The sequence below is a fragment of the Macrobrachium rosenbergii genome, chromosome 37 (genome assembly GCF_040412425.1).
Source record: "Macrobrachium rosenbergii isolate ZJJX-2024 chromosome 37, ASM4041242v1, whole genome shotgun sequence".
NCBI lineage: Eukaryota > Metazoa > Arthropoda > Malacostraca > Decapoda > Palaemonidae > Macrobrachium > Macrobrachium rosenbergii.
Window position 1 is genome coordinate 2,155,757 of NC_089777.1, and position 14,215 is coordinate 2,169,971.

General features: G+C 43.3%; 1 protein-coding gene across 1 annotated transcript in view; it reads left to right on the forward strand.

Annotated features, from left to right (window-relative positions):
- Parp (Poly-(ADP-ribose) polymerase) overlaps positions 1 to 14,215 on the forward strand; it is a 259,948-nt gene that overhangs the window by 128,077 nt on the left and 117,656 nt on the right. The window contains exons 6-7 of the mRNA XM_067081290.1: positions 1,891 to 1,973; positions 2,333 to 2,458. Coding sequence (XP_066937391.1) covers positions 1,891 to 1,973; positions 2,333 to 2,458 — 209 coding nt within the window. The remainder of the gene's footprint in view (positions 1 to 1,890; positions 1,974 to 2,332; positions 2,459 to 14,215) is intronic.

Below are 14,215 nucleotides of genomic sequence, written 5' to 3' on the forward strand. Positions count from 1 at the left end.
AAAAGGAGCCAAAAATGAACTCTTAATCTTAAAAACTTCACCATAAATCGAAATATTTTGCTAGAGACTTCCTGTTTGTTGCAAAATGAAGGTAAATGATTGAATATTACTAGAATGTAAGAGTTTTAGCTTACAATTGCAGTTTTTGACCATTTTGGTTGAGTTAAATATGACCGAAGGTCGAATTTTTTCTCTTGTGATTTATATGAAAATATTTTGAAACTGATAAAAGCTACAACCATGAGTTATTTTTTGTTGTATTCTACATGAAATTGCACACATTTTCATATATAAAACTTTATGTAACGGTTAATAGAAAATGGTGCAAAATTACGACAAGGTGACTAAAGGATTTCTGAGATTTTCAGCAGTTACCGCGAGCGGAGGTAAGGAAAAAGTTTTTTTAAAAATTCACCATAAATCGAAATATTGTGCTAGAGACTTCTCATTTGTTGCAAAATGAAGGTAAATGATTGAATATTACTAGAACGTAAGAGTTTTAGCTTACAATTGCATTTTTCGACCATTTCGGTAGAGTCAAAGTTGACCGAAGGTTGAAATTTTGGCACTTAAAGTGATTTATATGAAAATATTTCAAAACTGATAAAAGCTACAACCATGAGTTATTTTTTGTTGTATTTTACATGAAATTGCGCACATTTTCATATATAAAACTATGTAACAGCTAATAGAAAATGGTGCAAAAATTATGACAAAGAGACTAAAGAATTTCTGAGATTTTCAGCAGAGTTAGCTGATGCTTTCTAGTGGGAGAAGAAAGAAATTCACGCATGTGCAGCTAGGTCATGCTTGTAAACAAAACAACAGCATGATCCATGAACTCCCAGCATTCCTCAAGGCGTGTGATGTAAAACTTTTCGCAAACTAGGCCTATAAGTACTTTTCCGCAAATATTTAAAAAACTTTTTGTAGTCAGCATATTTTACGTCCACTCGGCACGCGACAGACAATTTTTGTCGACGTAAAATACGTCCAGTCGGTGTTAATGGGTTAAGTACTTGGGCATGCTGACAGACACTGTAGCAATGTGAGTTTTCCTTTGAGACACTCGCATCAGCAAGTTCAGGGAGGTTGTGCAGAAGTTTGTGTCTTGTCAGGAACAACCTGCATGGCAGTGGTAGATTGTTCTGGGTATCTGGTCATCTGTTGTCCTTAGAGGAGTCGGTGTCTCGTGGGCAGACACACCTCCATTCTCTTCAGTGGAGGCTCAGAGGGTTCTATTCTCCTGCAACAGATCCTTCTTTCTAATTCATCTCTCACAGGAGGTAAGAGGGAATCTAGCCTGGTGGCTGGACAACAGGAACTTCACAGTGGGAGTGCCACTTGGCAACACCTCCATTGATGCTTCTGTTCTCAGGCACATTCAATGAGGGAAGGGTGCACACTTGGAGGAGTTGTTGGTGTCAGATGTATGGAATCAGAATGATTGGCACCTCCACATCAACGCCTTTTGGTGGCCCAATTGGTTCAGCTTTCAGCCAGGTACATTCCAGGTTCTCAGAACATAGTGGCAAACAAACTCAGCTACCAGACAAAGGTGATATGGAGTGAGTGGTTTCTACACACCTATTAGGAAAAATACGTTACCTTTACTTTTAAAATTTGCTATTTTTTTTTACAGAAGTTAGCCAAATATTACACAGCTATATAGGATACATAATATTTTAAACGGATGATGAGGTAGCTAGTTATTATTTTGAAATAATCCTTCTGTAACTTATAATTTTCACAAATCTGGAACTCTTCAGGCCACAGTGGTGTTGGATTACTGAATGTCTACCTGCACAAATAATGTGTAATATAATAGGTGTGTTGATGTCAAATATACCTCGTCATTATTCCATTTTTAAAAACAAACTCTCTTTTCAGATGCTTGACATATTAGTTGATGTGATGGCTTTTGGTGCAATTGATCCATGTAATATATGCAGTGACGGACGCTTCAAATATGAGTAAGTTGAATTTCTGTGTGATGAATATCAGTTAATTTATTCATATTTAAATTTTAAGTTTGCTTTCTTAATGGGATTTTGGTGCTTGGCTACTTGTTATCTTCTGTCTTGTGTTTATTTTGTGATAGCAAGGCAAATCATATTTAAAAAACTTCAGCTTTGCAGGTTAGGAAAAATACAAATTACTTTTAAAATTTGCTGTTTTCACCTGACAGAACATTTTTCACTAGTTCTGAATTTATCTTGGTATAATTATGAGAATTCACACTTGACCAAGATAAAAATGCCAACCATTGTGTAAATTGAAGAACCATATTTTCCTCTGCTTAGTTTTCATGTTACTAATTTTGCCTTTACAGGTCTGGGAAAGGATATGTTTGTAAAGGAAATCTTACAGAATGGACCAGGTGTACCAATGTGTTAAAGGAACCTAGTCGGCGGAAGTTCCTGGTTCCTGAGGAGTTGAAGACAGCTTTTGATGTCCTGTATGTATTGAATTTATTAATAGAGTTATATTCATATAGTACAGTACTACAGTTACTTTCATGCTCTCATGTTTTAGAATATGCACTCATACCAAAGTATATTTCTGAGTCCAGTCGTGTCAGCCGGTGAAATTCCATTACAGCATGAATTTCTAGGTATAACCTTGCTAGATATACCAGAGAAAAAGAGCTTTCAGGAAAGCTGGGGTTACTACCCCCAGTCGAGCGTCTTCTAGGAAGGCGTCGGTATAGGAGGGTGAGTGAATACCACTACCACGGAAACCTACTCGAAAGATCTCTCCCTATCAAAACCCCGGAACAGAGCGGTGAGCCGTTACAGCCCCCACACCAAACACCCGCCAGGACCCAGCGACACCAGCGCCACCTACCTCATTCCATTTTCTAGCACGTGAAATCGCTGTTTCTTTTGTGTGCTCGTCTCCATTATTTTGGATTTTTCTGCTTTCTGAGATGGCGTCGAGCAGCTTTACCATTTCCAAGTTAAGTACCATCTTCTTGTGGGGTTTTGTTCTGATTTTTGGCTGTTAAGGTCTCGTATTTTCATAAATATTGAGATCTTATTATGTCGCCACGGCGTCCCCTGCCAGCCATGTCGACCGCGAGGCGACTCCTTCTGTTCTTTTCAGTTGGAGTTGTCTCCTCGTCGTTATAGATAAATTTTGCCCCTTTGGTCCCCTTCCTGGTGGTTCCTTGCGGTGGCTCCCCCCCCCTTATGAATTATTTCATTGGCCTACGGGCCTTGGTGAGAGTGATGCCCCGTCTAGGTTCCCCCCCTCCAGGTTGGGTTCCTGTTATTTTTGGTCTTACTAGGCTAATTAATTTTGCTTGAAGATGGTGCTCTCTCTTTTAGTTTTATTTTTATTATTATTTTGTTGTTTGTTTACCTCGGGTGCTGGCGGCAGCCTCAGATCTAACCGCTTCCCCGTGGTAGGCTACGCTCTCTGTTGAGCACATTTTAGTTTTTATAAGTGATGGTTATTTTGTGGAGTAGGCTGTTTGCTTCCATCCCCCTTGCCCTGGGTGGGGAGTTCAGGTTGAGGAGTTTTGTTGCGGTTTCCTCCGGGATCAAGCCGTGGGCAGAGTGAGCCCCTTAGTCCTCTTCCTCCATTTAGGGGGAATCGAGTTCTTGGGTTGTGTTTCCTCTAGGCTAGTCGCCCCCTTGCCCGCCATTCTCGATCCTGGTTGGTTCTCAGCACAAAATTTCTCTCCCTGTTGCTTCCTCCTCCCTTCTGCCCTCCTTTTTCCTAGCCTATATTAAGGTTAGGTCCATATTAGGCTTCGCCTAGGTAGAAGTCGGGCTTCGGGTTGTGTTGCTTCCGGTCATTCTACCCTTCCAAGATTCATCGTCTGGGAGGTATGGTGCAGTTGAGCGGGTGAGCTTCTCCCGTCTCCTGTTCCTTCCTGGTAGCCTACTCCTCCTCCTCCCTTCCCCCTCCTCCCCTCTCCCAGCCTTGCTCTACTCGTGCGGGTGACGCTAGATGGCGTTTTCTCCGAGTTCAGGGACTTCTCCTATTGGTTGAGAGATTCGCTCCCTCCCATATCGTCCCTAGCATCGCTGTATTGGGGTTGGTGGTTTGTTTACTCGAGCGATGTTGAGTCCCTATCCATTAGTCTCCCGTCGGGTTACGTTGATACGGTAACATATTGCTTCAGCCTATGTTATGAACATACGAGCATTTTACCTGTCTTGTTTCTCCGGCGGGGAAGTAAGGGCGGAAGGTTGTTCATTTTGAGAGGAGCGGATCCTTCCGTCCTCTTGAGTTCTTACCATCACTTATTACTGTTATTATTTTTGTTTTTGTTTTAGATAAGTCTGTTTATCTACAGGAATATTTTCCTTAATTCATTATATATATTATATAAGTGAGTCCGGTCCTATACCCGGGGGCTCCGCCGTTATTTTACTGGCAGCCCTTAGGGTTGGTTCCTGGTCTCTCTTTCCTTCATTCCCCGGAGTACTCCGGGTCTGCGCTTTTACCTTCCACTCTATGTAATTTAGAGCTTATTGGCCCAGTTTATGATTAGGGAGTTCTTCTCCGCCGGAGTATTCCGGTTGCAGTTGAGTTTCCCGGCCTCGTCAGCTTTAGTTTGCTTAGGGTGGGAGGTTCATGTACTTTTCTACTTACAGACTGTTCGCTGTGAGGAGCCGGGGTGCACCGCCTCCCTCCAACAACCTTACGGTCACGTAGTTTGCCGGACCCACGCTGGTTGTGCGGTCCGACTGGATGACCTGGTTGTCTGGCACCCTGATGGTTGTGAGGTTTGCTTCGCTCTCTGCACAACTGTCCAGGATGAGTCGGTAAGTAACAGTCTTTACATTACTCCTGCCTTATGCTCCTCATATTATATGTGGTATATTGTTTATGAGGTTCCCGGAATGGTTTTCGTTCTTAGCTAATTGTTGGCTTTCTTACAGGCGGACGAAGCTTCCAAGAAGTCTGCCTTGGAATCCCTCCGGGCCTGGGTGGCTGGGTTTGGTAGGAACGTTCCGTCGGGAAGCCCTACGTCCTCGGCGCCAGGTTGAGGGACTTGCTCTACCCGGGCGCACGGGTGGCGGCGCAGTGCCTGAAGACCTTGCCACCCTATCATCCAGCAAACCGGGATGAGACCCAGCCACCCCAAGTGGATATCCTCTACGCTGAGGTCTCGGAGGACGTAGCGCCATGGATCTCAACCTGGAACCCATGAACGTAGAGCAGGACCAGGTGGTAAGTGGTGAGGTAAGTGAGGTTGTTGGGGCGGGCCCCTTTATTTGACTCCCCTGCTTCATCAATTTCTTCGTTTGCAGGTTTTGTGAAGTCTTCCTCCTTGGGTGATAGAGCTCCGTCTGCTATCCCCAAGTTGAGTTGAAGACTTCATGGAAGGCGAAGGGCTACAAGTCCTCGACCTCCAAGAAGGCATCGCCCTTCCCCGTCGAAGGCTAAGGCTTCAGGGCCTGTAGCCTCCGGGAGCAAGTCTGGTTCCTCCAGCAAAGGCGCGAGTAAGAGGGCTGCAAAACCAAGCCCTCCTCGCCAACCTGCTTTGACGCAGAGGCCTTTGCCAATCAGCTTTACAAGCGTTTTACGGAGGACCTAGATTGAGATTTAACAAAATCTCCGAAAAGTTGGCCAGTCATGATAACATACTGGCGGGAATGGCTCACCCACCCCCAGCCGAACCACAGTATGTTATCCCCGACACTGCGGACCTCCCCGCCGTTCGATGTCGGTAACCCTTGGCGTTTTGCACTCCGGGCCATCCAACATGATGGCAAACTGACACTTGATGGTCTTGGCACGAGGCGGTTGGAGGAATTGAGTTCTTCCCCCGATCTCCTGCCCCCTTACCCAGGCTTCGTGGAGGCTTACGGAGGAAGCTTGGATTCGGTCAGACAAGGTTCCTAGGAGACTGTCATCGCCCCTAGGGACCAAGCTCAGTCGGCTCTTCTGCGCACTCTGACGGGTGGCAGGCAGACAATCACGAAGTTGACTCCTTTCAAGGGCAACTTCACTATGTTTGCCCTGGGAGACAACCTTCCCACCCCTTGCTTGGACAAAAGTCGCTCTGGCTACGGCCCGGCGTGCTTTGATGGTAATCGTTACCACAGCTAAGGGAGACAGACCCTACTTCCTGGTATTCCCAGGAAGTAATGAGTTCTGGTTAGAAGCCCGTCCACTTTCACGGTCGGAAGCTGGACCCCTTCTGCGCTTCCACGCAGTTCAGTGAGCAGCTCCCCAAGCTGCCGGAAGCTCTTTTGAAAGCGGAGTTTGATGCTCGGGTTAAGTTAGCCCGGTCCTTGAACTCCGTATGCCTTACTGAAGCTACTGCCGTCTCCTGCTCGGACGAGCCTTTCTTCCAGGTATTGGCTAAATCCTTGCTGGCAGGCTTCCAGTCTGACTTATTTGAGTTTATCATGGCCAGACTGGAATGTCGGAAGTTCATCTTTGCCGATGCGACTATCCGCCACGAGCCTAACAAGCTCGTGAAAAGCTCGATCTGGGGACCTAACCTCTTCCTGAAGAGGAGGTCACAAATGTTATGGCCGAGGCTGCACGGGCCAACCAGAGTCTTCGTTCTCGCTGGGGCATTTGGCCTATAAGCGTAAGACCCCAGAATCGCCGGCCCCCAATCGAGAGGAGGTCGCGCTTTCAGGAGGCATAAGAGGCCCTACCATCAGGCGGTAGTCCAAGCCGTCCCGGTCTCGGCAGTAGAGCAGCCTTCTACTTCCAGGCTCACCCCCAACAGTATGTGCTGGTCCAACCAGCTGCACCCTCCTATGTGGCCTCACGGCGTACAACCCCACATCTGAAGGCCGTGGTTACTTTCACGGCCTTAATAGGGTTGCAAGGGGAGGAAGAGGCAAAGCCCCCTCATAGAGGGAAGCCCAACACCACCCCAAGGGGAAGACCTGGACGTGGTAGGGGAATAAACCGCTCCCTCCCACTGAGAGAACACAGGTAGGCGGTCGCCTGTTTTGGTTCAGGGACCAATGGACCTTCAGCCCTTGGGCACACAGCATTGTGTCCAAAGGACTAGGATGGAGCTGGATCAAAACCCTCCTCCTCTAACCAGGTTTTACCAGCCACCCACATCAATCCTAAAGGATTACGTGACAGAATTGCTCAACAAACGAGCAATAAAAAGAAAGTAAGGCACCTAAAGTTTCAAGGCAGGTTATTCACTGTTCCCAAAAAGACTCGATCAGCAAAGAGTGATCCTGGATCTGTCGCGTCTAAATCTCTACATAAAATCGACAAATTTCGCATGCTTACGGTAGCTCAAATGCGGACTCTACTTCCGCGTGGAGCCGTCACCACCTCTATCGATCTTTCAGGCGCTTATTATCACGTCCCGGTTGCGGCGGAACTTCTCTCAGTTCCTCGGTTTCAGACTCGGGAATCAAGCCTACTCCTTCAGGGTCATGCCCGCCGGTCTGAACATTGCGCCCAGGATATTCACAAAGCTGGCGGACACGGTAGTACAACAACTCCGGTCTCAAGGGATATCCCTAGCAGCATATTTAGACGATTGGATAATTTGGGCACCAACAGTTCCGGAGTGTCAGAAAGCTACGTCCATAGTCATCAATTTCCTGGAGTCGCTAGGTTTTCAACTGAACAGAGAGAAGTCCCGTCTGACTCCGGAGTCCCGGTTTCAGTGGTTGGGTCTCCAGTGGGATCTGTCATCTCACACGCTGTCCCTTCCGCCTCCCAAGAGGAAAGAGATAGCATCTCTCACCAGGAGATTCCTCAAAAATCCATCAGCATCCCGCCGGTCCCAAGAAAGGGTCCTTGGATCTCTTCAGTTTGCCTCAGTGACAGACCTGCTATTAAAAGCGAAATTAAAAGACATAAACAGAGTGTGGCGGAGTCGAGCCAATGTCAAGCTCAGAGACAAGGTCTCCTCCATTCCTCAAATCTTAAAGACAAGATTGCGTCCTTGGGCCTCGGTCAAGGGCCTGTCCAATACAGTTCGCTTCAATTTCCCCCTCCGGCACTAGTTGTTCACACAGAGCGCTTCCCTAAGCGGCTGGGGGGATATTCACCAAAACAAAAAGTACAAGGAACGTGGTCCACAATGTTTCAGCAGTTCCATATAAATACCCTGGAAGCTATGGCGGTCTTTCTAACTCTGAAGAAAATCCGCCCCCAACCGGATTCATATCAGGTTGGTATTGGACAGCGCAGTGGTAGTTCATTGCATCAACAGGGCGGCCCAAATCAGGCCGAGTAAACCAAGTAATGGTTGCTATCTTCTCCTGGCGAACAAGCACGGCTGGCACCTGTCAGCCACCCACCTAGCGGGGTGCGGGCGTGGTGGCGGATTCCCTGTCCAGGACTACTCCGTTGGAGACGGAGTGGTCCCTGGGCGTGGAATCTTTCAAATGGATTTGCCGGGTTCCGGGCCTCCAAGTGGATCTGTTCGCAACGGAGAGCAACTTCAAGCTCCCCTGTTATGTGGCCCCAACCTGGACCCTCAGGCGTATGCCATAGGCGCAATGACAGTAGATTGGAACAATTGGGAGAAGATTTATCTTTTCCCCCAATAAATTTACTGCTGAAAGTTTTACACAAACTCAGGACATTCAAAGGTCAATTAGCCCTAGTAGCCCCTATTGGCGAAGAGCAATTGGTTCCTCTTCTTCAGGAACTGGGATTACGGAGTCTTCGGATTCCCAAGCCCATTCTGACTCAGACAGTACAAACAAGACTGTGTCAGCTTCCTCAAGAATTCAGAATGCCCTAGTTTTATGGACTTTATAAAATTCGCAGCCCAAAAAGGAGCGAACATTGACCCTGTCAACACTCTGTTTTAGAATCAGATAAAAGAGATTCTACTATTAGACAGTATGACTCAGCAGTCAAAAAATTAGCCTCCTTCCTAAAAGCATCTGAAGCCAAAATCATGACAGCTAATTTAGGAGTTTCCTTCTTTAGATCATTGTTTGAGAAAGGCCTTGCTCCGGCCACTATTACCACAATCAAATCAGCATTAAAGAAAGTATTTCTTTCTGGCTTTAAAATCGACCTTACAGATTCTTACTTTTCATCTATCCCAGAGCATGCGCTCGTCTGAGACCAGTATCACGCCCACAGTCTGTTACGTGGTTTCTCAATGACGTCCTCAAGTTAGCATCAGAGATGGATAACTTTCATTGCTCTTATCAGGATCTGTTAAGGAAGACCTTATTTTTGATTAGCTTGGCTTCAGGTGCTAGAATATCAGAGCTGTCGGCTCTCACTAGAGGTGATAATTATGTGAACTTCCTCCCGTCTGGAGAGGTCCTCCTTTCCCCTGACCCTAGATTTTTAGCTAAGAACGAAGACCCACAGGACAGGTGGTCTCCTTGGAAGGTGGTGCCCCTTCCTCAAGACCAGTCTTTATGTCCAGTTTATACACTTAAATCTTACCTTTTAAGAACTCCACAGAGTAAGTCGGGTCCTCTTTTTATCAGGGAGAAAGGTGGTACTCTTTCACTAAATGCTATAAGACAACAAATTCTATATTTCATTAAACAGGCCAACCCAGATTCAGTTCCCAAGGTTCATGATATTCGAGCAGTTGCTACTTCCATTAATTACTTTCATAATATGGACTTTTCGGAGTTATCTAAATTTACGGGTTGGAAATCACCTCTAGTGTTTAAACGCCACTATTTAAAATCGCTCGAAGCCCTGAAATTTTCTACCATAGCTGTGGGAAGTGTCATCTCCCCACCTTAATTAATCATATCCTTGTCCTTTCCTTTCCCCCCCGCCCGCCTGCCTCATTTACTTTTCTGCTTATTCTCCTGGTTGATTATACCTCACTGCCTGGCTCCTCATATTGATGTTTCTTGTACCTGTTGATGGAAAAAGTGTAATCTGACATGCCATGATTGTTTTTCTTATGGGGTACTGGACAGTTTTTATTTGGCTCCACGTACCCCAGATATATGTATATGTTAATGCTCATTGATTTTGTCTCTTACGTGTTTAGAATAAGTTTACGTGTATAGTATTAAGGTTATATTTGCAGTTATTTTGTGCGCTTTTCATGTTTCACCTTGCTTAAGTAATTTTAAGGTTTTTTGGGGCCTCTTCTCCGTCGTGTCGGGGACCTCCCCACGTTTCATAGTATTAAGTTTTTTGATGTGCCTTAGATTTAGTATGCCTTAGTCTTAATATTCTTGCTCACGGAAGAGATTGCTTAATTAAAATTATTTTGGTAAACTTTTGCCTTTTCTTCAGATTACCCCCCATTTCTTTTTCCTGGTAGTTGCAGCCTTGGCATGATTCTCTATCACGATTTCACCGGCTGACACGGGACTGGACTCAGAAAAGGGATTTTGACAAAGGAAAAATCTATTTCTGAGGAAGGTCCCGTGTCACCCGGTGACCCTCCCTGAATCACCTAGTACTCTCCCCCCCCTCTTGCACATGCCAAGTCTGGGGTTAGTGCTAGCATGGAATGAGGTAGGTGGCGCTGGTGTCGCCGTCCTGGCGGGTGTTTGGTGTGGGGCTGTAACGGCTCACCGCTCTGTTCGGGGTTTTGATAGGGAGAGATCTTTCAGTGTAGGTTTCCGTGGTAGTGGTATTCACTCACCCTCCTTATACCGACGTCTTCCTAGAAGGCGCTCGACTGGGGGTAGTAACCCCAGCTTTCCTGAAAGCTCTTTTTCTCTGGTATATCTAGCAAGGTTATACCTAGAAATTGTGCTGTAATGGAATTTCACCCGGGTGACAGGACCTTCCTCAGAAATAGATTTTCCTTTGTCAAAATCCCTTTTTATTATGATACAAGAGCACCTGAAAACTTAAATGGAATATGTATGAATGACAACTGAAAAATAGAGAATGATATATTGCTTTTTTTATACTGTAATAAGGTTTCAAGAAAGTTTTAAATAGATTTTTATTTTAGAAGTGTTGGAGAATGAATTAGGGAAGAATTTTATTCTTTGTACAGTAACATTAAATTGTGGGTGCTGTCATCTATACATTATGTGTGTGTATATACAGGTAGTGCTCAAGTTACGATAATTCAACTTATGATAATTCGCTTGTACGATGGGGTTAGCAATTAGTATCGATACGACAATATTTTGAAAATACATATTTTTAAATTTCACGGGCGACTGGCGAAGGCAACAACGTACAGTCCGGCAGTGTATGGTGTACGATACGTTGGCCCGAGAGGTTGGAATAGGTACATTAATTCAATGAGCCGACCTCACTTGCTCTTGTTGTGTCGGAAGTTAAAATAGGTCAGTGTTCCTTTGCAATTTTTGTGGGTTTTTAAATACAGGTAGTGCACGAGTGACGATAATTCGAGTTTACGATGGAGTTAGCAATTAATACCAGTACGGCAATATTTAGAAAATATTTTTTAAATTTTGAGTGGGCACAGGGAACAGCATACAGTTGCCGTACAGTCAGGCAGCAAGAGAGACCAACTTACAATAGACCAACTTCTTTTTCTCCATGTCTTTATTCCATCTAGTTAAAAAAGTAAGAGAATGATAAAAGTATTGTTAGTAACCTTATACTCTTGCAAAAATGCATACAGCCATAAGCAACCGAAAGAGAAACTGTTGTTTTGCTAATAACCGAATCGGGTAACAACTGTTTTGCTTGTATTTCAACCATCGTATGGTTAAACAATTACCGTAGTTATGTTAAAAATGACGTTAAGTACTGATATATTTTTACACTATACCCTTATCCACTTTGGAGAAAAGATCGGCAAGGAAATATACTGCTACAGTAAATTTAAGCTGCAAGTTGTAGTTGAAGCTGAGAAAAGAATGTTCAAGTTGCTAATGACTATAAATTATCGTGCATTGGCAACATGATGAAACTTGACTGCAAATGAAATTGGAAAGTATTTTAATCAAAACTACTGGGCATGAAAGAACACACATTACTGCTGTTTTCATGCCAATAAAAAATAAATACGAAAAGCTCGTGGTATGATGATGAAATCAAGAGAAAATAGCGATTGGAATCTTGATTTTTTTTACACAAAACAAACATGCCGCCAACGTCATCTATTAACGAAAAAAATAGCTAAATTAATTTCACAACGAGACATATTTAAGTTATATTTCGACTTAAAAACACTTCGTATAACGAAAAATATATATGTCCCTTATAATAAAGTATCTAGAGATTCATTTACGCTAACTAGAAGGAAGAACTGCCCTCTGAACCAAGTTAAATGCAGCGAAATAGACGGCGTGATCGATTCCCAAACCAAAACATTTGATCGCCGTGATCGGAATTCATAATGCAAAAGCAATATAAGAATATTTACAATTTGATACAGTGTAGTAAAGCATAACTTTTTAAAAGATCCATGGAAAAGATGCACATTCATTATTTTGATGTTTGTATAATAAGGTGTTATTATGTGAAAATAGAATACAGTATAATGTAGGCTAGGCTACTATATATGATATACGAAAGTGCAGGCTAGGCCTTGTTTGTTATTCAATTTCTTTTTATACTGACTTATCGTGTCAATCTGCATTGAACCTGCAGAATTAGCTGACACTAATAATTACTATACCATATATGTATAAAGTATACTGTGTAGTGTAGGCTAGGCTACCATTTATGTATAGATGGTACTGATTACCCTAGTGTAGGCTAGGCCATATTCGAGTTTTACGATTTTTTTCAACAAACGATGGGTTTTGGAACCTAACCTTATCGATATATATATATATATATATATATATATATATATATATATATATATATATATATATATATATATATATATATATATATATATTATATATATATATATATATTATATATATATATATATATTTGTATATGTCTGTATTGTATGTATTGTATGTATGTATATATAATAGCGACACAGGGAACCAGGGAAATACTCCAGGAAGCATATCCAGAGGAAGATGGACGAAAACGACATATCATTAGGCTGTCTTATTTATTTTAAAATCAACGTTTCGTAATTTTGTATTGAATTACATCTTCAGGGCTGTGCACGAGAAAAGATAAAAACAAAAACAGTTATAAGTACAGTCTTAGAATACACTTAAAATGTTACAGTAAAACTGAAATAAATAAGAATAAAAACACAACCAACCTAGAGGTGAAACAGTAAGGAACTAAATGGAAAGAAGCCACCACAGTTAAGCTAAATACAATTGGATGTATGAGTATTTAATGATGGTACAAGTTGTTTTATAAATAACGACTCTAAGATTGTTAAGTCTTGAGGGTTGGCAGTATGACCGATAACGCTAAAATCTTTGTTCTCAATGTAGGTTTTACATTGTTTTGAATAGTTCCTGATGTTGGAGTGCTCTGTGTTCGAGATTCTGCTACCTGTGCGGAAACTAATTCCCCGATGTGAATCAATGCGCACCTTAAGAAGCCTACTGGTGGATCCCACGTAAATCCCTGAAATACATTTAGGGCAAGTATATTTATAGATGAAACCAGAAGACATATAAGGACACAGCTGATCCTTTACCTTAAACAAAGAGCCAATACTCAGAGGATTTTTGGGAATTAATTTGGCTGATATGGCTGGGAAATGTTCATGGATAATTTTCGTAAATCTTTTTTGAAAGGTTAAGTCACTGATATATGGAAAGGTTGCAAAGAAATTCATTTTTTGTACTGTTAGGACTTCAGGTCTTAGAGAAAAGCTTTTTTAGTAAGTGATTTAACTTCCTATATACTAGCCTGGGGGGAAAACAGTTACCTCTAAAGAAGTTAACTAGAGATAAAATCTCAATATGAAAGGCATTCCAGTTAGATGTGAGGACTAGTGCTCTATTAACCCTTAAACGCCTGTTGGACGTTTTAAACGTTGTCAAAAATTGTCTGTCGAATGCCGAGTGGACGTTGCAAACGTCGACTGAAAATGCTTTTTTTAAATATTCGCGGAAAAGTAATTATAGGCCTAGTTTGCAGATTTCAAATCACGCGCCTTGGCGGATGCTGGGAGTTCATGGATCCAGGTGTTGTGTTGTTTTGAGCATCACCCAGACGCTGCAGCATGCGAATTCCCTCCTCTCACGCCAGATAGCATCAGCGTCGGACCTTGCGGGAGCGATATTTTGACATGAGCGTGTTTTGCAGAACTTTGGCAAGTGTTTGCGTATTCATGCTGCAACAGGACGTTTGTAGATATGTCACAAAGGCGTCAGGACCGTGAAAGGCGCATACTGCCTGTCGGAAGTGAGCGTGTGAGGCAAGTTATAGACTGGGATGCTGGAGAAGGACCCAG